This window comes from Pseudonaja textilis, chromosome 6, assembly GCF_049901715.1.
Source record: "Pseudonaja textilis isolate UNSWEBS1 chromosome 6, rPseTex1.2, whole genome shotgun sequence".
Classification (NCBI taxonomy): domain Eukaryota; kingdom Metazoa; phylum Chordata; class Lepidosauria; order Squamata; family Elapidae; genus Pseudonaja; species Pseudonaja textilis.
The window spans coordinates 57,252,118-57,278,987 of NC_141995.1; the positions used below are offsets into that span (position 1 = coordinate 57,252,118).

Below are 26,870 nucleotides of genomic sequence, written 5' to 3' on the forward strand. Positions count from 1 at the left end.
CCCCCCAAAATACAGCCTACCCTGAAAGTAAGTCCTAGCTTGATTTTTTACATGTGCACTCAATATAAGCCCTACCCCCAAAATAAGCCCTAATTAAGATCCTGCCCACTCCAAAGTGCACAGGTAAAAATTAAGCTAGGGTGGGGATGGGTGTGTGTGGAGCTGCCCTACTACCTACCCTTGGACAGTTTTAGCCAGGCTTCACATACCCTGACACCTGCCTTGCCAGTCCATTTCTTCTGCAGCCAGCAAGGCTGGCAAGGCTTTCCTGAAGGCCTCTGTAGCTGATAACAAAGCTCTGGATCGATCTGGAGCTCTGTTATCGGCTGCAGAGGCCTTCAGGAAAGCCTTGTCGGCCACAGAAGAAATTCTTGAAGGCCTCTGACAGCGAAAAGGAGGATGGGGGTGACATGCACAAGTGAGGTTAGTCAGGGGATGCCATCCTCCGAAAATAAGACCTGGTGCCTTTTTGGTGTCTGTCTGTCTGTCTGTCTGTCTATCTATCTATCTATCTATCTATCTATCTATCTATCTATCTATCTATCTATCTATCTATCTATCTATCTATCTATCTATCAGTCTACCTATCTACCTCTGTATATCTCTCTCTCTCTCTCTCTCTCTCTCTAAGGCAGGGTCTTATTTTCGGGGAAACACAGTAAAAAAAGAGTTAATGAGTATAGAAGAGAATTGTGATAGGACTGGAAACTCAACACTTAGCTTCAGTCTCCGCCCTCACAATTTTTTCCTGTTCTTTGTATCTGCACAATAACCCTTAAACCAGATTCTCCTCCCACAGAAAATCCCCACTCTAGAAAGCTTTAATAAAAACTACTCTATAGCCACTTGAATGTAAAAACATAAAATAAATGACCTTCTCATTCTTATTACGTTAAGGGCATCAGCAGTTTTATAAGGTTAATTATTGGGAAAGAGAAAGACTTAGTCTTCATTGGCTTCTAATCCTTGTCTTACAGCTTCTGGGATTCCTAGTTCTGAATTCAATGCTTGCCTTAGAATAAGAGTAGATTTTTTTTTCCCCAATGAGAAATCAGAATTATTTTTTTTAAAAAATAAACTGCCCGCTCATGAACCATGATCGACCTCAAATGGAAAAGAAGGGAAGATTCTCAAACCTAGTTTTGGTGCCACACCTCTTTTCATATTTAGATTTAGGTATGTACAGGTAGTTCTCGACTTACAACAGTTCATTTGGTGATTGTTCAAACTTACAATGCCACTGGAAAAAAAAAAACCACCACGTATGACCATTTTTCACACTTACAACCGTTGCAGTATCCCCATGGTTACATGATCAAAATTCAGACCCTTGACAACTGGTTCGTACTGATGACAATGGCAGTGTCTTGGAGGTCATGTGATCATATTTTATGACTTTGCGACAAGCAGTGCCAATAGGGAAGCTAGATTCACTTAACGACCGTGTTGCTAATTTAACAACTGCAATGGTACATTTAACAACTCTGATAAGAAAGGTTGTAAAATGGGGCAAACTTCTCTTAACAAATGTCTCTCCTAGCAACAGAAATTGTCGTGCCCTTGGTAGAGTCGGACTCTGAGGGAGAGGAGGAACAGCCGACAGGGAGTGGAGGTGTGACTCTGGAGGTTGTGGAGGAGGCTGGGGAAGGGCAGAGGCTGGCTGGGCAGTCAGAGGAAGAACCAGGCCCATCCCCTCTTCATCCTAGGACACGCAGGGAGGAACAGAGAAGGAAACAACTTGGCTTAAGAGAGAGGAAGTGGCCATGATCCTTCTCATTGGTTGCAGCTGGGGAGACTAGTATATAAGAGAGACGATTATAACATAGCGTTGCTAGAAGCAAAGTGTGTGTTTATTTTGGGCTGATGTTATCTTGGTTGGAGTCCTTCCAACAGGCTGTGCCTTGTTATCTCCCTGAATTTGGTAATTACTTATCCTGGTCCATTGTGGAAATTTCATCATTGTAGTTTGTTTGGTTTCTTATTTCTATCTCCTCATTAAGTTCTGACTGCATTGCTTTCTTTGGAAGACTATTTTTAAGTACATTTTATCTCCAACTGAGAATTATTGAACAGTGGGGCCAAGTTGGAGACATTAAAGGACATTTATTTACGTTTTGGATTTTGCTACGTTTGTGTTACACTCTGGATCATCACAGAAATTTTGGGCTTAGTTGTGGTCTTATGTTGAGGAATATCTGTGTAGGTATCATATTTGGAACTCTATTTCATTTATCCCCAAAATAGGAACACTTTACTGTTAACATCCAACCAGCATCACAATACTGCAGTCTGTCTGCCAGTCTAAATACCAGACATTGTATGCATTTGAATATATACTTTTTCTCAGGCAAGAAATTTACCATGTATACTTAGGAGTTTCCTTCAGTCCCTTCCCATCAGACAGAGAAAAAGTTTTATTCTTTTAAAAGGCAAAGGGAGATTTCTGGGGACCCGGAGCAGGAGATTACAGAGCTTAAACTGAGAAAAAAATTAGCAGTACAATTTCCCTTCAGATCTAATAAAAAGCTGGACTTTGTAAGGTGATTAGATTGCTAGGGGAACTGGCTGAATTCTCCCACAGATTATGTTTAAGAAAATGTTTTAAAAACTGTTTTTGTTGTTATTTTGTTGTGCAATATTGTCTTTGTGTTTTTAACTTTGATCGCCTCTCGGAGTCACTCATGTGAGATGGGTGACTACAGAAATGTAAATAAATTTATACATTTAAATTTACTAACGATATTAGTATGTAAGTAAGTAAGAAATAAGAAGTGTTGCTAAAGAACGTGTGTAATTCTATTTTATCTCTTATTTCCCGGATGTCCTATATTTCTCATAGACCAGGATTACAGAGAGGGTACCAAGTGACGTATTGCGATGTTTTTCCCCTTCATGGAACTGTGGTGAGCGTGGCCTGTGTGTGATACCCGGGCCCTTGGGCTTCCAGTTTGATACCTTTGGCTCTAGAATTCCTCAGCCGGAAGTTGAGGTCCAAAAGTCTTAAAGTTGCCAAAGCATTGTTAAATCCAGAAAATTCAGGTAACATTAAGAAGACACCTCCATAATCTGGACAGCCATTTGTCTGGGATGATACAGGGTCCCCTGCTTGAGCACACGGGGCGGGGCAGGTTGGACTAGAGCATCTCTAAGTGTCTTCGAACCCTATTATTCAATGTTTTATATGGAATAAGAGATACCACAAAATCAGCCATGAAAGATTCTGTATCAGACAAACTCAACATCCCGTAGAATTGATTTCATGGTCTAATCTATCTAGTGTTATTGCTATTGACTTTTGGCAGCATAATCTTGGTGGGCTGTGGGGTTGTAAAAAGTCCTTGTTGTTGTCCTGTGGGGTTGTAAAAAGGGCAAAAGAACAACATGAATTAAAATAGCACTGTATTGTTCCAAAATAATTCCAAAATCTTTAATCTGATTACCTTATCAGCAGTACTGAAGTCTGTCATCTAACACAACAGGATGTTAATTTTGTCAAATACACAGAGATCATAGATGGAAGTTAACATTGATACCATGACCTTCTAACCCGTCTACAGTTATGGCCCATTCTATGTAAAGTAGGAATGACACAATCATACCATTATTAAGAATATCATCATAGAACTGTGAGTTGCATTGTTACTTACCCTCATAGAGCTGAACGTACTGGGGGAATCCCGCTGCTTGCAGCCAATCGCATGCTTCTTTCGCTTCAATCTCTGAAAAAGAGAAAAGAAAAAAACCAATTCCAAGTTGGTAACTGTGACAAAAATCTTAAAAACATTACATGTGGAAAATGTGCACGTAGAGTAATAGCTCTCGCACTTAAGACTTATATACCACTCAAAAGTGCTTTAAGCACTCTCTGAGAGATTTGCATTGCCAGCCTCTTTCCCCCAACAATCTGGGTCTTCATTTTACCGACCTCAGAAGGATGAAAGGCTGAGTCAACCTTGAGCCGGTCAGGATCGAACTCCTGGCTGTGGGCAGAGTTAGCCTGCAATATTTCATTCCAACCATTGGGCCACCAGGGCTCCTATATAGCACAATGATCTGAAATGTAACTTATTGCCCAAGTCTAATTACTTAAACTTTTGATTAAAGGTAAAGGTTCCCCTCACACATACGGTAGTCGTTTCCAGCTCTAGGGGGTGGTGCTCATCTCTGTTACAAAGCTGACTGAAGACGTCTCCAGGGTCATGTGGCTGGCATGACTGAATGCCCAAGGTACATGGAACGCTGTTCCCTTCCCATCAAAGTGGTCCCTATTTTTCTACTTGCATTTTTTATGTGCTTTTGAACTGCTAGGCTGGCAGAAGCTGGGACAAGTAATGGGAGCTTACTCCATTATGCAGCACTAGGGATTCGAACCGCCGAACTGCCGACTTTTCTGATCGACAACCTCAGCATCTTAGCCACTGAGCCACCGCGTTCCCTTAACTTTTGATAACAGTTCTGCTTTTCCCAGCTTTTTAGAATGACTTAATTCTACTACTCCGTGACCAAGTAAAATTAAGCTCTGCAATGTTCCTCATGTTAAATAGCTACAATCCGGTGAGGAGCAATTTATGTACACGGTGCTTTTGCAGGAAGGTGTGGCAGCTTCTCAGGCACAGCCGTCTCATTTTACAGATAGTTCTTGATTTAGAACCATTTATTTAGTGACTGTTTGAAGTTACAAAGTAGCTAAAAATGACTTGTGAACTTTGGACAAGCAAAGTAAATGGGGAAATCACATTCGCTAAACAACTGTGTTAGCAACTTAACAACGGCCTTGTTTCACTTATCTGTGGCAAGACATGTCATAAAATGGGACAAAACTCACTTAACAACTATCTTGCTTAGGAATGGAAATTTTGGTTGCAAATTGAGGACTATCTGTATTTGTTATATACACTTTAATCTGCCCAATAACAGGACATTCTACGAACCTACTGAAAATTAGAACAAAGGATATTAAAACAAAACAAAAATTACAAAGGAAAAGTACATAATGTACAAAGTACACAAAACTCACCGGAACAGAGTAGTTATTCAAAACAATTAAAACAGACTATAAAAAGTATCCAAAATGGGAGGAAAAAAAAGCATTTGACGAGCACCAAGAAAAAAGCAAGTGGTATCTGCCTTGGAATTGTATTTTTAAAAAAGGTGCTACAAGCAAGAAATCCTCCAGAGAAATAAGCTTGAGACAAATTGCTTTCTTTTAAAAGCAAAGCTCAACAGATGTTTCTCTGTATTTTCACAAGTAATGTCTTATTAAAAAAAACTTCCAACCATTCATGAGTATTACTTAGTAAATGATGTCTCTTTGATACACAATAATCTGCTTGCAAACGGAAATATTGCATCTAATAAAGGTAATGCCCACTTTTTATAGCATGTAAATTACACTAACCAACTCTGATCCTTGGAACAACTAAGGCATTGTGTTACATTCAATCAAGAACTTGTTTACTATTCGGGTTAACAGTAAAAAGTGAGTTATGCAGCACCACAACATCTAAGAATTATTCCATCTACATCCAGCTTATTTGCTTCAACTGTGCCTTCCCTTGTTCAAAATACTGCTTGGTACAAGGGGCCAGGAGAAAGGGAACATGTAAAAAATCTTTGATTTTCTTATCAAGTGTGCCAACAACATTGCTCAATTATTTGGGTAGCGATCCCAGAGAACAGATTGAGGTTGGCAGGAAAACTAAAAAATATTTACAACGTGAAGTGATTTAAAAGCTCTTTCTACAGCTTCACATTTCCAAGCTGAAATGGAATTGTAAACTTACTTTCAATCTAAGAATATATGCATTGACAGAAGGAATTGACAAATAGCTTTCATATTCTTATCATATGGACTTGCCTATGAAGTCATGAGCAGCTGAGCTTAATTTGAAGATTAGATCTTCTGATTAGCCTTGGAGAAGCTGTGTGGCATGCTATGAAGTTGGTTACTGAAGATATAGTTGTTCATCCCTAAGCCTAACTTCGTCATCAAACTCGACCCTAGTCCAACCCCTAAGGACATTCCTGGATCCTCAGACGGCTTTCTGACTGCTTATTCATTTTTCTGAGCAGCTAGTAGACCAACTCTTGTATAATTGCTTCATTCTTGCTCCTTTACTGCCTTTTCTTCATGGTATTTGCGTGTCTGAGGACAAACTAGACACCTGAGGCCAAAGAATTGAATCAAAAATTTTCAGGTCCCAGAAATAATTTGGCGATAGGACTAATCCAATGAGCAGCTATGCAAACCAAAGGGTAGGTTTGTTTTTTTAATTCCTCAGCAGAATGTTACCATCCCATTCAAGGCTTTTCTTCTCTTTAATGATAGTTCAAAAAATTTTCTGCCATCAAGTTTTTAGCCGATTGAATAGTTGTGGCCAACAGTCAATTTTTACTGTTTATTTGGCCATGCCCATATCTAATCTTTTTAAAGACTAGGATAGAAAACCTCAGAAACAACTCAACTGTTTTGAAAGCTACTTCAATCCAATGATGTGATTTTCTGACAGTGCAATTATGACACATAAGGCAATTTCAGAAATGTTAGTTACAGCACCATTTTGTTCTGTCATTCAGTCATTCTCCTCTGGACCTGATGGACATCATGTCTTCTATCAGTATCTGATTCTTCTGAACTCTTATAAGGATCTGGTTGTATCATCAGTGATAATATTCAGACACCAAGTCTTTGGTTTTCTTTTCCAATAGCCTTTTTAATTTCCCAAACATCAGGGTTTTTGAGCAGACTTGACGTGAGGTAATTTAATGAAGGCCTTATTAGTTTTCTTCACCTCAATACAAAAGTGGTTTGTCATTGCATTATTGGCTATCCAAAGGTTTCTTATTTAGATATCTATCCAGGTATAACTCTGGTATTATCTGACCTTTAGCTTTCCGAGATAGGACAGTCAGATGTTCCCACAACACAAGGAGTTGGCTATTCTTGGCTTAGGACTCACACATCAGAAGGGCTACAGTATTAGGTTTCATTCATTCTGTCACATTTTATGCTAGCTATATATATATTTGTGCGTGTACTATTTCTCTCATACACATAATTTTCAACCATTCTATTTCAGAATATTGCAAATTCAACTCAACACCTTGCTCTCTTCTACGTGAGAGGTACATGGACAGCAAACTTAGTAGAATCTGCTAAATTTCATACTACTATCTTCAGGTGCACCCATTTAACACTGTATAGCAGCTCTGGAGGCATGTGCTAAGCATTAAGGAACAAGGTATTTATGAGTGTAGGGAAACACTCAACAGGAAAGACTTACCAAGTATTCCAGCATCAAATTCGTAATTCATTTCACCCCAAAACCAAACCTGGTTTCTCTGCAACCATTCCCCTTCTTTCTTTTGCTGATTCAACTTATTTGATGAAGATAACATTTTTACCATTTTAGCCAAGAGGAAGCCATAAATACACGGATTCCTTGCAAATTAACAAGAAATCTGTCACTCAGACCCAATGTCCTTTGTAAACATTGTAGGGAGAGGGAGGGAGGGAGAGAGAGAGACCAATTCTACAAAGGTATGTACTTGAACAGGCTAACTAAATGCATCTAAAGCACGATTTAACTATCTTATAAAATGCAACCATTCACACATAAAGAACCCTATAGAACAGGGGTGGGCTTGGCTCAGAAATTCTGGGAGTTGAAGTCCACAAGTCATAAAGGGGCCATCGTTCTCCACTCCTGATATTGAAAAAAACAGGTTATTAAAGCAAATCCTAAAGTACAACGTCTTTGCTTTTCCACACTTTAGCCTAAATAAAGCTAATTATTACCAGCCTACAGAAAATCCGTTCAATAGCAGCAGAGAACAATGAAGTAAAGAGAAGCCTATTTCTATGTTAGTTGCTATTTCCTTCCCCTTTATAGATAAAAAAAAGAGGAAGAAATAGTTCAGGGAACTGGCTATCTATTTCCACCCTTAGGTCGTGACCGGACAACCGGAGCAGAGATCAGATATACTTGTGAACCATTTGACTTTATCTTGTATTTAAAATTCAGATTTTAAAAGAAGTAATACTAGGAGCCAGGGTGTGTGATACCAGAGGCCCTAGAGGGTTATGTAACTACTTCCTCTGCTCCAGTCCCCAGGAAAGAATTTCCTTTGATAGGTTTGGATTCATTTAGAAAGGACAGGAATATTTTCCCCAAAGAGATCTCTTAAGACGGCGCTGCATTCTTCCTCCACATCTGCAGTATCCATAAATACTAGTCCTGTGAGCCGATGTTATTTGATTTAAAACAAAAAACAAAAACTCATGTACTAAAAGTAAACATGTGTTTAACATTATATTGAGCCTGGTTGCTAGAGTGCAAACAAACAATGTGCAATTCATTCATTCATTCATTCATTCATTCATTCATTCATTCATTCATTCATTCAATTCAATTCAATTCAGTGATCACTCTACTCCAGATAGGTTTGTTGATCATTTTTGCCAGTATTTAAATGGAGTCAGAAATGTGGCTCTATTTCAGACCTTTACGCTGTTAGGTTATTTCAGACAATACTAACATATTTGAACAGTTATGACAGCAGCCTGCAAAATATTCATAAACTAGAAATACACAGTAGGCAAATATTTGAATGTTGAAACCTAAGGAGTATTATTTACATTTTAGCTCTTCCATGAAGTTGAAAATAATGCAATTTTTATGGGAAGCTCCCCTAAATAATTTCCAAAAATAAACTACAAGAACACTTTAAGGCCGTGATGGCGAACAGGTGGCACGCAGAGCCATTTGTGCCAGCATGCGAGCTGCAGGCAAACTTACCTCACTGCGCATACACGTGCCTCACAGCTGATTTTTGGCTGGTTTGAGGCTTTTTTCGGCCTTTCAGAGGCTTGAAAAAAGCCTCTGCAGGCCAAATAGGCCCATATCATCACTTCCTGTAATACCAGAAGTGACAAAACGGGTCTGCGGAGGCTTTTTGTGTGGGATTGCGCACGCATGCGCAGGGGGCGTGGGGGGGGTGCTCATTGCCTTCTGGGTGCTGGCACGCGAGCACCAGCGCGCACACAATTTTTGGCACAGGAGCCCAAAAAGGTTAGCCACCACAGCTTTAAGGGATTCACACCTCCTTGGGATAGAACTATGTGATCTAAGCAACTTTGAAGTTAAGACCTGCAATCCGATATGCTACTCCAATCAAATGAAATCAACAAACATACCAGATGAAATGGATTGAGATACACACACACACAAAAAAACTGGTGATAAAACTGGTCTGTCCCTAAGGGGCCACATGATTCTTAGCATTTGATGACAAGGGCATCTGCAGAGGGTCAAAAAAGGTCAAGATGACAGGTAGCCCTCAACTTACAACAGTTCATTTAGTGACCGTTCAAAATTACATCGGGGTTGAAAAAAGGGACTTATGACCCTTTTTCACACTTATGACCATTGTGGCATCCCCGTGGTCATTCAGACTCTTGGCAACTGACTTATATTTATGACAACTGCAGTCATGCGATCGCCTTTTGGGACCTTCTGACAAGCAAAGTTAAATTCGCTTAACAACTGTGGCAAGAAAGGTCATAATTCATTTAACAAACGTTTCACTTAGCAATATACATTTTGGGCTGAATTATGGTCCTAATTCGAGGACTTACCTGTATAGCCATGACCCCTTATAATAATGCCTGACACATAAAAAGGCTTTAAATATCATGGCTGCCATCTTGACTGTTTTGAATGTCCTCTCTCCAACATCCCCTCAGTTACAGGTAGATGCTTCAGAACAATGGTCACCAACCAGGGGGCCGCTGGTGGTCCCCGAGAAAATTTTGGTGGTCCCACAGAGAAATGTCACCCCCAAGGCACCCCCAAAGCAATTAATCCAGGCTGAGTGGGAACACAAGGCTGCACCGCCCACATGGCCTGTGGAAACACAAGGCTTGTGTCGCTTGCATTGTGAGCAACACGAGTTAGTGAGGGAAGTGGGGAAAGGGCGGAGGGGGGAACATGCCCCACGCACTCCATGTGCCTGGCCTGGCCACTGGGCTGCTGCTTTCTGCTTCTTTCTTCTTCTGCTTTTGGCTGCACGTAAGGAAAGCAGCAAAAGTCTTTCTTTCTCTCCCTCAATCTCCGCCAGAAATAAGTCTTTGGGACCCTGCAAGGCCTCCTGCTCCAAGAGGCTGTGCCAGCAAAGACACATTTCTGGCAGAGTTTGGGGGAGAGAAAGAAAGACTTCTGCTGCTTCTGCTGCTTTCCTTGCATGAAGCCAAAAGTCTCTCTCTCTCTCTCTCTCTCTCCCCCTGAGAACGGAGCTGGAGACTTTTTGGGGGGATTTTCCAGGGTCTCTGGTCTGCGGGATTTAAAATTATGAGTTTGGTGGTCCCTGAGGTCCAAAAGGTTGGAGAATATCTGCTTCAGAATATCTAATTTTGGGAAACCCTGACTGGACAAGAAACAGTTATCATGGCTCCGTCGGCACTGGCCTACGGCAGAGTTTCACAGCTTCTTCTGAACCAAGGAGCAGAAGGTTGATCAATAAGAGGCATAAAAGAAGCCCAAGTTTAAAAAAAAAAAATCACCCGTATACAATTGTGCTACAGAGGCTGACAATACAATCTCAATAATCAGAATTCATTTTTTTTTTCTGTTTGGATGCATCCTTTGGTTACATTCATAATTTTTGCTGTTTTATTCACTCTGGCCAACTGTGATGTTGATTGCGATTCTGCGTAAACTTGGGCATAATTCAACGGTTAAATCAAATTAATGCGCTGATGCATTAAATATCAACTTCTTTTCCATTCTACCTTGCCAAACACCATGAGACACATTTTTCCCTAGCAAGCAGAGCACAGGACTTTCCAGGAATAAAATACACTTTCTAGAAAGCAAAGCCTCCATAGCAAAAAAATAAACACAAAAACAAAAGAATGTTGCCAAAAATAACGGGAGCATCTCCGAATGATACAACCATGTGATTGGGGAGAGAGGAAACCATAGAAATTCGCATTTTGTAAATGAATAAGAAGCTGGAGTTGTAGCACAGACTTGCAGAATTTCTGTCTCGTTGGGACTGAAGGCAAAGAAAATGTGACAGAAATCTCAAAATGAAGCTTGTTTAAAGCCAAGAAAGCTTCCAGCATAAAACACATTGCATGGAATTATACATGCTACATTGTACCATTTACAGCAAGTTATAGAATTACATGAAGTCAACAGTTAAATAATATAGGAACCTCAACTCATCACGGAGTTGCCACACAGATGAACTGCATTTGTACTTCAATTGTGTCATCATGAAGCCAGAATGCACTTTTTGTACTATCCATCCCCAGATACCTATGTGTTATAAACAATTAATTCTGGAGAAGAACTCACAAAAGGATCACAAGCTTCCCTTAGTAGATCTGATTGTTTTTGAGAATGAACTCTTATTATCATTTGATGGAACCAACTTGAGAGCTAAGAGTTTGAAGGAAAAATGAGTAGAGTCATTAAAAAAGCAAGATTTCTTTTGTAGGACTGTGTGGTTAGAATAATTGAAAAATCCACAGTGGGGAGGGATATCACAATGAGATCAGAAGTTAAGAAATTTTTTTAAAAAATTGGAAAACTCTGGATGCTAGAACAAGAAGATGAATATGGACTGTTTTGAGAAACAATTCCAACTATCTGACAAGCAAAGACATAAACATTCCATGGATTGAAAAAGGGTTTAGCAAGCTGGCATCTCTAAAATGCTTTGAATATTAATCTACTTCCGTGACAGCTAGTTTGCTCAGTACTAAAGGACTGTGGCAATTGTCCCAAAATATCTGCATCACAACAGACTCCAATTCTCCCTTTGTCTTGAATTTTGTCAATATTTTAAAAATGTCAGAAGCCTGGAAAAAGGAAACAGATCTTCTAAGAAATCAAGGAACAGGAGCTAAAAATGAGCACAACTTAAACCAGAGGATTGAGCAATTCTAGGAAGATAATGGTTTGATTGTATTCTGCTGTTGTCCCAACATAAACATAGCAATATGAATCCAAACGTATTTTTTTTTAAAAAAAAACAAAACTTGGCTGTTCACTCCTACTAAAAATTGAATTGCCAAACCATCGGCACTCAAATTTATTAGAAAAAAAAAAAAGCAGACCAGGAACAAATCTTACATTCTCCATACTGATAAATATATTAGCTATGACTTTTGGAACTAAACCACTGACTTGGCATGGACTATATATATAATTAGTAGCATGGTTTCTTTAGTGAATCTGGCTTTCCTATTGACTTGTTAGAAAGTGACAAAATAATGATAATTATGACACTGCAACCATCATAAATACAGGCCAGTGGTACATTTAGAGGAGTCAGTAATTTTATTTGTACCTTCCTGTCTTTATTACTAAAAAATAATAATCTAGTCTCTATTAAGTAGTATAAATAGTAGTTTCCCTTTCTAAATGCCCCTGAATACACAGAGGTTAACCAAGTACCAACTAGGAACATATCCACCATCTGAGTTTCGATAAACACTAGCACTTAAAGAGAAAATCATGCCGAGCAAATTTCATAGATAGCATTCATGACACTTCATAAAGAATTTATTTGGCTAAGTCAGTCCCAAGGATTCAAATGTTGCATTTATGAAAAGACCAAAACAAAATACTGTCATCACAGCTACTTTCGCTGAACTCATGTAGACTTTTAAGTAGATGTGTTGATGACTAAGATACATGGCAAGCTGTCAGATTCTCAGTCAGCAAGTCAGGAAAAGGAGACAGGTACATAACTGGAAAAAGGTTAGACAGAATTATTCCTTCTACCCTTCTATTGCAGGGTAAATTTCTCAGGACAGTCAGGCCCTCAGAGATCAGACAAACAATAAAAATATGTATATAATACTTTGTGTTTAAGAACTTCTCTAGATATGTTTGCTTCATAGGTATGAGAATATTTTTGTAAACTGGGCTTTCTTAACATGGAGCTCCAGAATTTTTGGACTACACCCTCAAGAATTTAAAATCAGTAAATTACATTTCAGCCTCTCCTGCCCCTACCTGAATTGATAATTAAATCAATCAATCCAGTGTTCCCAATAAAGTTACAAATAACCAGGCTCAAATTATTACATGTGTCGTATCAGCTCTCTGGAGAAGACTCTTAATTTTGACAAAGGTTGAAGGAAAGAGAAGAGGACAACTTAACACATGGTGAATTCACTCAGTCACAGTGGCAAGTGTGCTCTGTTGGAAATCCTAAAAGTCCAAGTGAGGGATACACCGTCATGGAAAAAAATAACTATCTCTGTGATCGCTAACAGTGAACACTGACTTGATGGCTCACCATCAAAAAATTAATTTATACATGCATGACAACCAGGAGTGGGATTCAAATTTTTTAACAACCGGTTTTGTGGGTGTGACTTAGGTGGTGGGCACGGCTTGGTGGTCATGTGACTGGGTGGACATGGCTTGGTGGTCATGTTATTGATTGGGTGTGGCCAACTCAATATCACTCACATCGAGGCACGCATCTCCTCGCCTGGCCTCTCATGACTGTGGGGATGCTGCAACAGTCGTAAATGTGAAAAATGGTCATAAGTCACTTTTTTCAGTGCCATTGTAACTTTGAATGGCCACTCCACACAAAGTACCAGCAAAGGAGGGGAAGTACCAGCAAAGGAGGGGAAAAAAACTCCAGAGAAGTTACTGAGACAGGAAGTCTAGTCCTGCCAAGAATGTCATAAGGATTAACAGAGAGGCAGTTTCTGTAAGCAACACCAGAATGTTTCCTTTCTGCCTTCCTTACAGGATTAGGCCAGTAATTTCTTCTAACAACTGGTTCTCCAAACTGCTTAGAGTGTTAACAACTGTTTCTAGAGAATAGGTGCAAACTGGTAGAATCCCACCCCTGATGACAACCATTCTACATAATTCTAGAAGAGTTATTCTACAGATTTTAATCACCATAGCAATCATAGTCTCCTTCCAGCCCCAAAATATCCAGGCATCAAATGTTAATTTAAAAAGGAAGTTGTTTTTTAAAATTATCTTATTGATTGACACAAATGAAAATCAGGCATATTTCTGGACGATGCATCTTATAATATGAAAGTATCTTATCTTGGTCCATAATACTACTGACTTGATTTAGTGAAGACCTGCTTTCATTCTCTTTTCACTTCTTGCCGTTCCTCAGTAGCTGTCCTCCCAGGATGGACAGAATTACATTGGGTAAGATATACCTTTATCTATGCTAAAACTGACCAGGCTGAAATCAAACCGCTTACCAAATTGCAGAGAAAATGCCCAATTACTGTCAAAACACCATCAAGATCCATCAGGCACTGCAGCAAACCACCTTAATGGATTTTTTTAGGCCCAGAGTGGTAACGAAGTACAGCCCAACCAGAAAGCAAGATAATTACAATGAAGGACAGATGGCCATGTTCCCTATAATCTATATCACATCTCATCTACACCAAAATAAAAAATGAGATGTAACATAGGTCGATCTTTATCATTCAGGGCCAAGAGTATCCATGATAGACCTGGGCAAACCATGAATCCCTAAGCCAAATCAAACTCTACCCCATATCATTAAAACCTCAACAATTTAATCATTAGCCCAAAAGTGAAGAAGCCTGGAAAGACTTCTGCTGGACATGTTGACACTCCAGTAGCAATCTTAGTTTATTCTTACAGGCGAGATTCACGTACAGCAGTCACATCCAGAAAATTCTAGAACAGTGTGTGGTGCTTACGATCGTTCTTGAGTAGCGCACAAGCGTGAACCAAATGGACCAATGCTTGATGGGTACCATCTATTTATGACCTGCAACCTACTTAATATGCCAGTCCCCAGACTGGAAGATACCTGGCGCCTCTGCAAGCCCTCTGAACCCCACATCTACCAAAAAACAGCAGCATGCCTTTTGCCTCATCATATCTATCTCTCCCCTCTGAATGCATGACCCCAACACACACACACACACACACACACACACACTTCCAGAAGGACCTTATATAGACATTCCTTTGCCCTGGTCCACTGTAGTTAATAATTCTACTTCTGAAGGCACATATTATCTTATTTCATTATTGCTGGAAAGATGAAATTTCCCAGAGGATGAGAGAATACATCAAAAACTATATGTGTAAACCCGGTTTAAATAGCATAACCCATCCTACTAATCTACCGTTCTTCCTGCTGGAAAAAGAGCAACCTTTGCATTCCTTGATATTTTATCAGCCACAGAATCAAAAATAAACAAAGATTTATTTTAATCACTGCGACCCTGTGAGCACAAAAAATAAGGTAAGAAACATGTCTGGAATGGTTGAACTTACTGAGATTAATTGGCCCAAACTGAACACTCAATTCATGAATTCTAAGCTTTGAAATATCTAGCAAATGATGAATGCTCAGCAAATATTGTTTGTGCCTGTGTGTGAGTGTGTGTAAATATGTAATGCAGAGCTGCCACAACTCACATAAACAGCTGACTGCAAATGAAAGTCTTTCTGGGCACGCTAGCAAAACACTGCACAATCTCAGAGGTGTGCTTGAGAAATCATTTGAATGTTCCCAGGAAAATTCAGCCAGGCATGGGATAGCCTGTTGCGAGCTGACAGAATATTCATGATGGGTTTCTTGCTTGATGGCCAAGGCGATTGCAAACTGTACTATTAGGGAAAGAAAACAGATTAAGAAAAAGCTTCTTTGCATGGCTACGCAAGAAACGAAGGAAAATTTTCTGAGCAAAGCCAGCACTTACGTATCTCTCACTGTGTGTTATTATCTGGCCTAAAGGCCCATGTGGAAAGCCGAAGCAAAGATGGCAAGATACGATAACATGAAAAAAAGACGTGAAAAATGCCCAGTTAAGACCTGGATGCTGAGTTTGATTGTGAAGATGGTGCCTGCTGATCCAAAAGGCCGATGCTGTCCCTGCAGAAAAAACGCTAGGACAACGACCATTAGGATGACTGTAATGTAAGGTTCTCTATAAAGCCTTAGTAAGACCACACCTAGAGTACTGCATCCAGTTTTAGTCACCACATTATAAAAAAGATGTTGAGACTCTAGAAAAAGGGCAGAGAAGAGCAACCAGGATGATTAAGGGACTGGAGGCTAAAACATATGATGAACGGTTACAGGAACTGGGCTTGGCTAGTCTAGTGAAGAGAAGAACCAGGGGAGACAGGAGAGCAGTCTTCCAATATTTGAGGGGCTGCCACAGGGAGGAAGAAGGGGGTCAAGCTATTTTCTAAAGCGCCTGTAGGCCAGACAAGGAACAATGGATGGAAACTGAACAAGGAGAGATTCAACCTAAGAAATAAGGATTTTTTGACAGAACAATCAACCTATGGAACAGCTTTGCCTTCAGAAGTTGTGGGAGCTTCATCACTGGAGGCTTTCAAGAAGTGACTGGACTGCCATTTGTCAGAAATGGTGCAGGGTCTCCCTGCTTGGGTGGGGGGTGGATTGGCCTAGATGACCTATAAGATCCCTTCCAACTCTGATTGTCTTGTTATCTCTTATCTGCTGGTCTCACCTGGATTACACAAGAAAAGTGACACGGCCACAATTACTTGGTTCCTTATAATCGCCCTTTACAATTGTCCCAATAAACTGAGGTGGCCAATCTTAAGGTCTTCACAGTATGTAGTTCTTGAGCCCTCTTCAAAACTTATTAGTTCTGAAAATGGATCGTTTTTCTTATTTTGAGATAGGAAACATGCAATCATTCTAACACCTAGTATAATCTTTACTGAAGTTGAAAGGGATTGGGGAAGCTAATTCCTTATCTTTATAAAACAACCAAAAGAAAGCAATGGCAAGTTTCACCCAGCCCTGAATCATCCCCCCAAAACTGTCTCTCATTTGCTTTAAAAAATGCTAAGTGGCTTCCCTGCTGTAGGTTGTTCATACCAATGTTGTACACCAAAATGGAAGGCAATAGGATGCTACACACTGGCCTTTGGTAATACTTTTGAAATACGCTCTAAGAGGAAGGGGAAACATCTGAAGTTATTTTTGTGCCTTTAGGTCTTTGGTGATCCACTAAAAATGTTAGGGTGGGTCTTGCATTGTCTGGAGCCTGTCAGTTTTGTTGCATAGTCTCATTTCCTTCTTCCTGTTGCTAGAGAAACTTCTGTTTACAGTACAGGACCATCCTGTTTAACCTTCATATATTGCAGAGTAGCTCGATACCCGCGCTTCGCAACGAAACTATGTGGCTGGGCTTAGTTTTGGGGGAGAAAAAAATAAGGGGAAAAAATTCTGCCTCCGCCTACCAGCATCCATCGGTATTCATCTGGCTAGCATCCTGTCAGTGTGTGAGAGTTGAGGGCTGTTTGGAAACTGAAACAGTATTTGCTGTGTGAGCAAGCAGGAGACAGCAAAGAACCTGGGCGTGGCTTAGCTCAACTGTTCTGGACTAAAGCTGGTTGCTCCTGTGAAACTAAAACTGAAATTCCTCTCCTCTGCTTGCGTTTTGCATTTGGAGATTTCTTTTCAGGTGGGGAGGGGGAGTAGAACTCCATAGTACTATAGCGTGTTAATAATAATAAAGGAAATATTAATGCTCTGATGGTCATTTCGAAAAATCCTTTCTTACTGAATACTAGAAGCCAAGAGGAACATATGTGCCAAATTGCAAGTTTGTAGGCTTTATGGTTCTGGAGATTTTGTGATGATGCATGAGTGGTATTTCGCTTTTATATATTTAGATTGCGGGACCGTATGACTGAAATGAAATACAAAACTGCACATAATACTCTTGGCCACAAGCAATACAAGTACTTTTTCTGTACTGATTGCTTCACGCTAGAGATTAGGAATATTTTCAGTAGAATCCCTCTAAGGTATATCTACTAACCAAATTACATGCATTCCGAATATTATGCTCATGTGCTGGCTGGGCAAATCAATATAGAATTTTGTAGGAAACGTTTTGACCTTGTTGTACATTTTATGATGCAAATATCTATATCACCATACATAGAAAGTATACATAGAAAAAATATACATTTTCCTCCAAATTGCAATGATTTTTATATTTACGGCTTCAAAATTGGGAGAAGGCTGTTGATGTTTGGCCTGCAAATTGCCAGAGAGAGGTTCAGTCAGACCTGATTTCTTTAAAGTATATAGGACATAAAAATATTTTTGAAACAACAATGATGCTATAAGCAAATGTCCAGGTTTTCTTTTTTCAATCACTTTCTTTCTCTCAGGTATTTGATAGGCTTAGAAAAAGGCTTTGGTCATATTTAAGACTAATTGTACCAGGCTGCCATAAAATAACTGAAGTATCTCATTAAGATCATCCCAGTACTGCATTTCATTTGAAGTCCATGAACTTTAACAGTGGCTTTACATGAATATCAAAGATTAAGAACCATTTCAAACATCTTGACCCAGGAAGCCTCTGAGATGGAAATATTCAAGCATAAATCATTTTCCTTCAAGATTTTTCATCGCATGTAGTTCTGAAACAAAATCTGAAACAAAACATCTCTAACTTCTTGCAAAATCTTTCTGGCAAGGTTTTTTTTCTTTTCTTTTTTCTTTCCCTTGTGGGAAACCACTTGGAAAAGGCCACATAATCCAGGATTATAACAATCTGGTCGCTGGTCATAGCTATCAATTGCTTCCAGGCATATGCATCGATTGACTGTCTCTTTTTTTTCCTTTTAGTAAACAAAGGCTCAGTTTGTGGAATATTTTCAAAGCTGTCAGTTCACAGATGAGCTCTTTTCCTGGGAATTTTTTTTTATTTTAAACTCCCTAGGTAGGTCAAATATGTCCCTTCCATCTGAACCAACAAAAAAGACAACATGGTAAGCTCAAAGCAGCAAGTTAAAAGACCACAAAGACAACTGGCTTTTGTCTGAGATACAGTTCATCAACACATTTTCAGGCCAGATGGATGCTAAACTAATCTAGCTCTGAATGTTGGATACACTTATACCCAAACACGCAACTCCTCAATCTGTTTGGCTATTATCTTCTTTCTAGTTCATTACAAATAACACCGCAAATGTAACTAGAGCTTTAGCATCTTTACTCGTGGGGGGAATTTCTCCATCCATCTGAGACTCCCCATCGCCCAAGATAAGAAACCCATCTGTAACTGATGTTCTGGGATAAAGTTACAGCCTGACAAACCACAAATGCTGCACTTTGGGAGGGGGGAAAAGAGAAGGGGGGAGAGAAGGACCATTACGGAGAGATAAGATGGAAGCCAAAAGCTGGAGTATATTCCTAACAGGCAAAACTTTCTGCTATATGGCCTGAAATTTCATCTTTGGGGGGGTAGGCTGCATTATCTGGTCATTTATCTTGGGAATGCTTTGCTTGCCTGGGGCCCAAACAGTCTAACCCCATCTGAATCCTGCAACCCATTTACTCCAGAGTATAACAGAATTATGAGAGGCAGTTTGGTGAAGTGGTTAAGGCTTAAGGCTGAAAACTGGGAGACCTTGAGATCTAGGCACAAAGCTAGTTGGGGGACCTTAAACCAGTCCTTTTCTCTCTCAGCCTTAGGAAGGGAGGCAATGGCAAACCACTTCTGACATCCTTGCCAAGAAAACTACAAGGACTTGTCTGGGCAGCTGCTGAGAACTGGACACGACTGAATAGAATTAGCAACCCTAGCCTGGAATTGAAAGAAGTGCATGCATATATCTCAGTGCTTTTATTAATCTGGAGCTTTCCTCTTAAAGATCTTGGAAGGGTTGTGGCAATTGTTGTAAGGAATGGGAGGATAGATTAAAAAGGCCACTAAAAGGAGAAGTCAACCCTGTGTTGCTGATATTGGCTCATTTTGTGTCTGACCTGAGCTGAGACAATATGTGGATTTTGCTAATTTCTTGCGATGTGCAGTTTTGGTGAAAACTCACTAGCAAAATGCATGAAACCTAACTTTAAGGTTTCACGATGCATGACTAGGATAATATACCCCAGTATCAACATGCCAGGAAAACATAACGTTTTAGATTATTAATCTTGGGGCCAGAAAAAAACATGATTTTTGACAACACACACAAACTTATAAATGCAGAAAGAGTGGTTCCCTCCCTTATCTGGCCAGGCAACCCATAAGTTTGAAAGGAGCTGAAAATGAATGAAATTAAACTAAATAGACCTACTGTACTTTGAAGTATTCAGTTGATAAAACTCCAAATTCACCTACGTTTAAATGTCTCAAGAAAGCAGGGTTGGGAAACACCAGGACATCCAACAAGTAAAACAGCAGATTAGATAGAACAATGACCTATTTCACCTAAAAGCAGGCTTAGAAACATCTTTCTGGATCAAACCCAGGAAAAGTTCAAGAACATGATCTACGTGCAAAAAAACCCCTCTCTGCAAACAGTATTCAAAGCTTGTGATAACGGAGGAAATCCGAAACAGCATTTTGTGTACTTTTCCTCTAAGCCTCTCTTTTTGCATATTTCAGAGTCCTGGAAGGCTGCCAATTTTTTTTTTAGTGACTGGGCCACTAAATATTTGTAGTATAACCATTAAAAACTGGTAGTGCACTTTCACACTGTTTTGAGACAGGGAAAATGCAAAAAGCCACTGGAAGCCTAAAAATAAATATGATACCATGAAGGACGGTCCCCTCTTCACAGGAGCACGTGCAACAAATATGTAAATTTTGGCTTACCTGCCAAAATGATAGCCACTATCAAATATTACCTGCCAATATGATAGCCACTATCATATATCCTAACTCAGTTTGTATCACTCCCCTGCCTACTGCTATACTCCTCCTCTTAAATGTTAAGGACTCTTGATAGGGACAAATGATACCAAGGATTTTTTAATTGGTTGCCTTCTGGGTATAGCCAGCACGAAAATAACAACAACAAAAACTTAAAAGTTTTGTTATAACCTGGTGGTCATCCTTCTAAGTGCTAATGAAGCTTGACGGTACATCGCTTTCAAATGCTGCCACCTATTGAAAAGTAAATCTATTGGACAGTAAGTAGCTTACTGTCTTAACTCAGCGTAAGTTTGGTCTAAGGCTCAAGCTCTTCAATTTTCTGAAGAGATTGAGCTAGACCAAATTTATGTTGAGTTAAGACTTTTCCAGCTTCTCAGCTAGCCTGTCCGTCTTCTCACTAAATGGAAATTCTGGGAACTGTTAATCTCAAGGCATCTACACAAAACCAGGTTGAGAAATGCTAGCTAATCAGTGCACTGGAACCGGTATTCATAATTCAGTCTCATCACTTTAGACAGGCTTTTAGTCAAATAAAAGTGCATAGAATTTTGGCTCTACTTTGAAAACCCATGTTTTTACAGCAAAATTATCAGAATAACTTCCAACTTCCCATACATCTCCAATCGGGGACTTACTATTTCAAGAGGGAGGGAGGGAGAGAGAGAGAGAAATGTGAGCGTTAATCTAAATACGTCATCTCCAATTTACTGCTATTAGGGATGATCTTCATTAGCTTAATGGAATCATTTTGCTCACAGTGATGCCACAAGTATGTCATTGACAAGTTCTTGTGACAATAAAAAACAGAAATGAGGGTGGCACCGAAATGCCAGAGAACAAAAAGAATTTGTTTTCTGTTTGTGCTGGAAATACAAGGCATTGTTTACTACTCACAGGGGGTGTTACTCCTTGAAAGAGATCAAAGGCTCCTCCGATGACATCAGGAGCTTGGGCACCAGAGGAAAAGGGAGGAGGGGGTCTCAGGCTCCTAGAAGCCACCAGACTAATTACTGGAAAACTTCAAAAGGGAACTGTAAGCTTTTCTTTCTTTGGCACTTAACACCCATCCACCCAACTTTAACCCTTTCACCTATTCCTCCTTTTAAATATCTACCCGCTACTCTTTCCTGTTGCTTGGGTCTTGATGAATGGCCCTTCGGAAAGCATTTCGGCTTGAAACTGGGGAAAAAAAAAAAAAAAACTAATTTAAAACACATTTCAAGGAGAAGCGGCCACATGGTTTCAACCAAGCAAGGATTCCTTCCTTTTTCCTGTTTCCCTAAGAAGCCTTAGGCTAAAATGTTAAATATAGAAAGGAAGCTTTCTCTCTTAATGCTCTGTCCAGATTGCTGGACTACAGGGCCTGTAATTCCCAGCCGGTACGACCGATGGCTATAGAAATGCTTGGAATCATACATCCGGTTGATGTGCACTAGACTGAGTGGATTGGCCATCTTTAAATAAAGTAGGAGTTGTAGGAAAGAAGGTATGTTAAATACAGTTTGCCTCTCAGCCTTAGTTATTACTATTTATTTTTTAGAATAGAATAAAATTCTTTATTGCCTAAGTGTGATTGGACACACAAGGAATTTGTCTTGATGCAAATGCTCTCAACGTACATAAAGGAAAAGATACATTCATCAAGAGTCAAGAACCATAAGGTATAACACTAAGGAATTTGTCTTTGGTGCAAATGCTCTCTGTATACATAAAAGAAAAGATACATTCGTCAAGAGTCAAGGTACAACTCTTAATAATAGTCATAGGGTACAATAAGCAATCAAAACATACTAGGAAACAGTCAATATAAATCATAAGGATACAAGCGACAAAGTTACAGTCATACAGTCACAAGTGGGAGGGGATGGGTGATAAGGAGTGATGAGAAGATTGATAGTACTAGTAGTGCACAATTTGTAAATAGTTGGACAGTGTTGAGGGAAGGATTTGTTTAGCGGAGTGATGGCATTCAGGAAAACACTTCGCAACACTTAATACTAGTCATAGGGTACAATAAGCAATCAAAACATACTAGGAAACAGTCAATATAGATCATAAGGATACAAGCGACAAAGTTACAGTCATACAGTCACAAGTGAGAGGGGATGGGTGATAAGGAGTAATGAGAAGATTGATCGTAATAGTAGTGCACAATTTGTAAATAGTTGGACAGTGTTGAGGGAAGGATTTGTTTAGCGGAGTGATGGCATTCAGGAAAACACTTCGCAACACTTAATAATAGTCATAGGGTACAATAAGCAATCAAAACATACTAGAAAACAGTCCATATAAATGGTAAGGAGACAAGCGACAAAGTTACAGTCATACAGTCACAAGTGGGAGGGGACGGGTGATAAGGAGTAATGAGATTAATAGTAGTAGTAGTGCCTATATGCAATAGTAATTATCCTTGTTTCTCCCTTGGCCAACTGAACACTTTTAATTCTACCCTAACGGTGACCTTTGAAAACAGCTTCAAGTAGAAAACTCTGCAGAATATAAAATGCACTGAACTTTCAGGGTTTGCCTTATATAAAAGCGGGCAGCTGCGTAACAAGAGCTCCACGAAGCTCTCAACGAGCGCGGGCATGGAAACCTTTCATTTACTGAGGGGGAAAAAATGCAAAAAGTTACGGCAGGGAAGCCAGGGGAGGTTGGAGCAGAGGAGGAAGGACCGAGGGGGTGAAATAAACCAGACCCCGCCGAGAAAGGCAGCTCCGAGGGGGCAAGCCTGCCTTCCCCCTCACCCCACCTCCCCGCCCCGACCCCTCGCCGAAGGCTTCCAGGCAAAGCCGCTTTGCCTACGTGCTGAGGGAAAGGTCCCTTTTATTTATTTATTTATTTATTTATCTTGCCCTTTTCGACTCTCGCCAGCGCAACGCGCAAAGGCACCAAACACGCCGCCTCAGACGGTCGCTCGCTCGCGCGCGCAAAAAAAGGAGGTGGGGGGGAAAAATCCCATTCGCAAGAGTTGGACTGCGCTCAGCGGCATAGGATCGGGCGCCGGGAAAAAAAAAGCCGCAGAGCTGTCCGTCTCTCTCTCTCTCTCTCTCCAACGGCTTCCCCCCCCTCCGGCCCCCCTTGAGTTTTTAAAGTCATCCCCCCACTCTGTCCTCCCCAACCAGCCGGGTTGGGATCCACAAACACACACACACACTTTTTTTTTGGACTCCGAGCATGTGCAGAGCGCGCCTCAGCTTTGCCTCCGGAGCAGCGAAGCTTCTTTCCCACCACCCGACTCCACCCCACCCCGCAACTGGCTGGCTCTCTGGGAGAAGCCTCAACGGGCACCGGGCTCGGCTTCTTGCTTACGTGTGAGGATCATGATCCGCCGCTGCTTGGCTGCCCGCGCCCTCCGGGAGAAGGTGGCCGCCGGCGCCAGCTGCATGCAAAGAGCGGGCTCCGTCCGTCCCCCCAGGGTCGCTCTCTCTCCTTCGTCGGCTGGCTCCGCGGCGGCGGCAGCAGCAGCAGCGCCTCAACTCATCTTCCCCGCTCGGTCCGGAGGTGCGAACCCTTCAGGCGCCAGGCAGGGAAGGGCAAGAAGAAGAAGAAGAAAAAAAAGGCGGCGCCCGGGCCGGCAGAGCCATCGCCCCACCTCCTTCGCTCCAGGTTCCTTTCCCGTCAAGGAAGCAGCAGCGGCGGCGCGGCGGCGGCCTCCGGGCCTACCGCCCCCGCCCCCCGAAGGGGGCTCCGCTGAGGAGATCCGGGAGGAAAGCCGTCGGGGCGCCTCCGCCCGCCGCGGGAGCCGCCCTCGCGCGGGCCCACTCAGAAGGGAGAAGAAGGCACAGCACCCAAGCGGGGCTCCGAGACTTTTTTTTGGGGGGGGTGGGGGTGGCTGCAGCAGTGAGGATGACAGGCTATCAGACGATCGGGGTTGGAAGGGACTTTGTAAGGTCATCTAGTCCACCCCCCGCCGCCCAAGCGGGAGACCCTAACACCATTTCTGACCAATGGCAGGCAGGCCGAGCTCTTCTTGAAGGGCTCGAGTTGATTTGAGTTCAAGCCGGCTTTCCCAAAAGCACCCGAAGGCCAGAGGAAGGAGAGAGAGAAAAAAAAATGGATGGAGAGAGAGAGAGAGAGAGAGATTCGAGCTAGAAATCAGGAGGGATTTTTTTTGGACAGAACAATCCACCCATGGAACAGGAAGTTGCCTTCGGAAGTTGTGGGGGCTTCATCCCTGGAGGCTTTCAAGAAGAGACTGGACTGCCCTCTGTCAGAAATGGTGTAGGGCCACCTGCTTGGGCAGGGGGTTGGACTAGATGACCTATAAGGTCCCTCCCAACTCTGTTTATCTGTTAAAGAAGAGATCAGAACAGAACAGAATAGATCATGGAATGGAGTGGAATAGAATAGAATAGAATAGGGTAGAATAGAATAGAATAGCATAGGATAGGATAGGATAGGATAGGATAGGATAGGATTAGAATAAGATAGGATAGGATAGAATAGAATAGAATAGAATAGAATAGAATAGAATAGAATAGAATAGGACTTTGTGGAGGCTTCATCCCTGGAGGCTTTCAAGAAGAGACTGGACTGGATAGGATAGGATAGAATAGAATAGAATAGAACAGAATAGAATAGAATAGAATAGAATAGGACTTTGTGGGGGCTTCATCCCTGGAGGCTTTCAAGAAGAGACTGGACTGCCATCTGTCAGAAATGGTGTAGGGCCACCTGCTTGGGCAGGGGGTTGGACTAGATGACCTATAAGGTCCCTTCCAACTTTGTTATTCTGTTATGTGCAATAAACAAGCGGAGCGACCCTCTTGCTCTCCTTACACATCTCAAGGAATTCCCACCCACCCGGAAAGTCACCTGTTTTCCAGCTAGTCCTTGACTTACAACAGTTCATGGAGTGACCGTTGGAAACGGTCTGGGAAAAGTGACTCATGACCATTTTTCACACTTACGACCATTGCGGCACCCCCCTAGTCGCGTCATTTACATCGGGATGCTTCACAACTGACTCGCATTTTATGACGGTTGCAGTGTCCTGGGAGTCATGCAATTCCCTTTTGCGACCTTCTTTGACGAGTAAAGTCAATGGGGAAACCAGGTTCGTTTAACAACCATGTTACCAATTTAAGAACTGCAGTGATTCACTTAACAATGTGGCGAGAAACATTGTAAAATGACATAAAACTCACTTCATGTTCTGACCAGGGCTTCCTAGACTGTCATTACGCACACACTTATTTTAAAAACAAGACTTATTTTATTGAAACCCTGGGAATTATTTTTATTCCCAGCCGGTAATGAATCTCAAACAGTCCCTCGAGATAAGCACCCACCTTTCTTTTCTGTGAAGGGCTGCCAATAACAGAAGTGTCAAATAAACCAGAACAAAAACCAACCAAAGTACAAAGAGTTTCAAGAATGAATCTGAACCGAACAAACGACTTTGCTTCCTGCAAAGGTTTCCTCATCTTGGCCTGTCCTTTATACCTCATGGGAGAGGCAATCACTTCCCAGCCTTACTCCGGAGTCGCCCTTTTTGTTTCAGTTGCTCTCGCTTTCTAGCAGCTCTGCACACATGCGCACTGGGAACAGGCCCCTCTGGGACCTCTGCCTCTCAGACTCTGGAGGCTCCAGAGTCAGCACCCCATTCCCAGAATGGTCCTGGCCCCATCTCTGCATCGGATGCAGGACCCTCATCCGAGTCCCCTTCAGACTCCTGGACTGATCCTGTTCTTCCCCACTGTCCAATTCCGCTGCTGTTTGTACACGCTGCCGGCGAACCACAATATTTAACATGTTTCTCACTTAGCAACATACATTTTGGGCTCAATTGTGGTTGTAAGTTGAGGACCACCTCTACTGGAACCTCACATTTGGCCTTCGATGGCGGGAGCAGACTGGCCTATTCTGTTGGCTTGACTACAGGTAGTCCTCTACTTAACAAACCTTCCTTTAGTGACTGTTTGATGCTAATTCACACAAACCGCCATTGCATATTCCCATGGTCATGTGATCAGAATTTGGACATCTGGCAACTGGCATGTACTTATGACAGTTGCACTATCCAGGGGTCATATAACCACCATTTGTAACCTTCCTAGCCAGCTTCCAAGAAGCAAAGTCGATGGAGAAAGACAGACTCACTTCATGATTCACTTAACAACTGTAGAGATTCACTTAACTGTGGCCAATAAAGTTG

The 26,870-nt window shown here is 41.3% G+C and overlaps 1 protein-coding gene across 2 annotated transcripts in view; it reads right to left on the bottom strand.

Annotated features, from left to right (window-relative positions):
• DLC1 (DLC1 Rho GTPase activating protein) overlaps nucleotides 1–26,870 on the bottom strand; it is a 304,040-nt gene that overhangs the window by 41,157 nt on the left and 236,013 nt on the right. The window contains exons 1-2 of one of the 2 annotated variants that reach the window (XM_087936655.1): nucleotides 24,023–24,360; nucleotides 3,648–3,719 (exon numbers count right to left, since the gene is read on the bottom strand). In XM_087936655.1, coding sequence (XP_087792781.1) covers nucleotides 3,648–3,719; nucleotides 24,023–24,098 — 148 coding nt within the window. In that variant the 5' untranslated portion in view covers nucleotides 24,099–24,360. Of the gene's footprint in view, nucleotides 1–3,647; nucleotides 3,720–24,022; nucleotides 24,361–26,870 lie in introns of those variants that run through there. The other variant, XM_087936653.1, reaches the window with a different exon arrangement.